The sequence below is a fragment of the Gavialis gangeticus genome, unplaced genomic scaffold (genome assembly GCF_001723915.1).
Source record: "Gavialis gangeticus isolate Ggan-Ray unplaced genomic scaffold, GavGan_comp1, whole genome shotgun sequence".
Lineage (NCBI taxonomy): Eukaryota > Metazoa > Chordata > Crocodylia > Gavialidae > Gavialis > Gavialis gangeticus.
The window spans coordinates 121,268,429-121,270,569 of NW_017729025.1; the positions used below are offsets into that span (position 1 = coordinate 121,268,429).

Consider the following 2,141-nt stretch of genomic DNA (forward strand, 5'->3'; position numbering starts at 1 on the left):
ATGGAGCACGTCCCAAGGATATAATCTTTTGGGCCCACAACAGATTGTAGGATTTGACTGGATCTTGGCAAAGTACCACTGATGGACTTTGGGTTCCAGAAGGAAAATAAAAATTGAGAACCAAGTACAGTGTAGAACAATGAGAGTAAAGAAATATTTTCTAACTGAAACAGAAAAAAGCCTACATTACTTTGGGCAGGCCCATTTCCCCATGTTTGGCGAGAGAAATTGGATTTTACTGTCAATCCTTTTGCAGAGGATTCACATATCACAAAAAAGTCTTCCAATTCTTTTCTGGTTGAATCTGCTTGTTGGAGGACACAATTACCACACATTTGGTTTACTCTGGCCTATAACTCTTGTTCCAACCCAATGGAGCACTCACCTCTATCATGATCTATTGCTGCACTTTGGTCTTGATGGCTGGATTCTTCTGTGTTAAGTTTCAAATAAGAGTCACAACCCCAAAATGCACAGCATTGGTATGCATATGGAACAGAAAGGGACCTGAAATGAGCAAAACAACAAGCATTATTACCTGCTGTAGTCTATATTTTTTAATGTTTAATAAGCAGCATTGGAATGTCTCAACGCTCAAGCTATTCAACAGAGACCTCTTTTTGTTACATTTACTAGCCAAGGCCAATTTCAGACTTGACCAGTGAAAAAAGCTGCTGGAGAGTTTGTACGTTGCAATACCAGAACTGACCAAATAGAATATTCTTGGATTTAAAAAATCAGAACTAAAGATGAGGTGATTTTGCACAAGCCTTCAGTTTGGGGTCACTATAATGAAAAATTCCTTTGGGTTTGGCACATTTCTACACTACACATTTTTCATCTTATGAAAAGCAAGGTTGTAGCTACTGTTTATGGTATAACCTATACACACCGAAATGAAAACTAGGGCAGCTTTCTGAAAAATAACTCTGCAGAAACAAGTTAATTCCCAGATGACCACAATATTAAGCACACATCTCTGTCATCACCATCGTTGATTTTGTTTATGTGGCATAATTCCAGGTTTCTTGGTATGGATCTTTCTTTTGGCCAGAAATGGGAAATGCAAAAATAGGGGGCCTCTGTACTTGAATCCTTCCTAATTGAGGTCACTGTCTGAACCTTTCAATTTGAATCATTTAGCTCAGTGGGCTACACAAGTGTGGTGTGTAAGCTGCAACAACAGACATAATGTGAGGGTTTGGTTAACCCTCTCAGATGCGCACAATGCCAACAGTACAACACCTTAGCATGGTGCCGCAGGTAGTTAGTCTGTGCAGTTGAGAAACAGAGGTAATTAGCCCAGACAGTGCTATGTAAATACATTACTACACTTTTTCTACTTCAGAGTGTAAGGAGCCAAGGCAACAGGCTAGCCAAATTGCTACCAACTGGCCCTAGTTACCCAAGCTGGTCTGGTTGCTAGTGGCCTATCTAGTCCTCTACCTGGACCCAGTTGCCTGCTTGGTGGGACTGCTTTCTTTTAAGCACCAGCCCTTTCAGTACCCAACAGGCTACTGAAACAAGATGGATCTCCCCCTGTCTAGCCCTAAGCTTCTGATTCCCTGCTCCTGGTTTGCTTAGTCCTACCTCTTTGTTCTCAGTGTCCTTGGTCCTGCTTGTTGATTTCCTGTGCTCTAGGTCCCACTTCCTGATTTTATCCTAGTTCCGGCCCTCCTGTTCCTGGTTCTGGTTTCCAGCCCGGACCCCTGCTGTTTCAAGCCTGCCAGGCCACCCGCTTAAGCCCTTGTGGTTCCAGACCCGTTGTCTGACAGGCATCTCCTGGTTTGTGGCTTAGCTGGATTATCACCCACATCCTGATTCCATATGGTTAAGTGCCTGCTCCAAACCCTCTGGCTAATGATGCTCATCTGGATCCCTGTCCCCTGTTTCTAATCCCCCTCTACCTTCCTGCACTGCTCACTTTACCTGCATTAACCACTAGGGCTGTGCGAAACAGCATCGTTTTGACTTCCATTTCACCATTTCAAAGGGATAGTATTTTGTTTCATTGTTTAGTTTCAAACCACTGTTCCATTTAATTTAATCAAAACTGTTTCTTTGTTTTGATGCGTTTCGACATTTTGTCCATAGGTTATAATAGGGAATCATGAAAATGCCTATAACTTTGTCATTTCTTG

The 2,141-nt window shown here is 42.3% G+C and overlaps 1 protein-coding gene across 1 annotated transcript in view; it reads right to left on the minus strand.

Annotated features, from left to right (window-relative positions):
* The window catches only part of LGR4 (leucine rich repeat containing G protein-coupled receptor 4), a gene marked incomplete at its 5' end in the record, with an annotated part of 145,219 nt that overhangs the window by 27,690 nt on the left and 115,388 nt on the right, over window positions 1–2,141 (minus strand). The window contains one exon of the mRNA XM_019519493.1: window positions 386–507. Coding sequence (XP_019375038.1) covers window positions 386–507 — 122 coding nt within the window. The remainder of the gene's footprint in view (window positions 1–385; window positions 508–2,141) is intronic.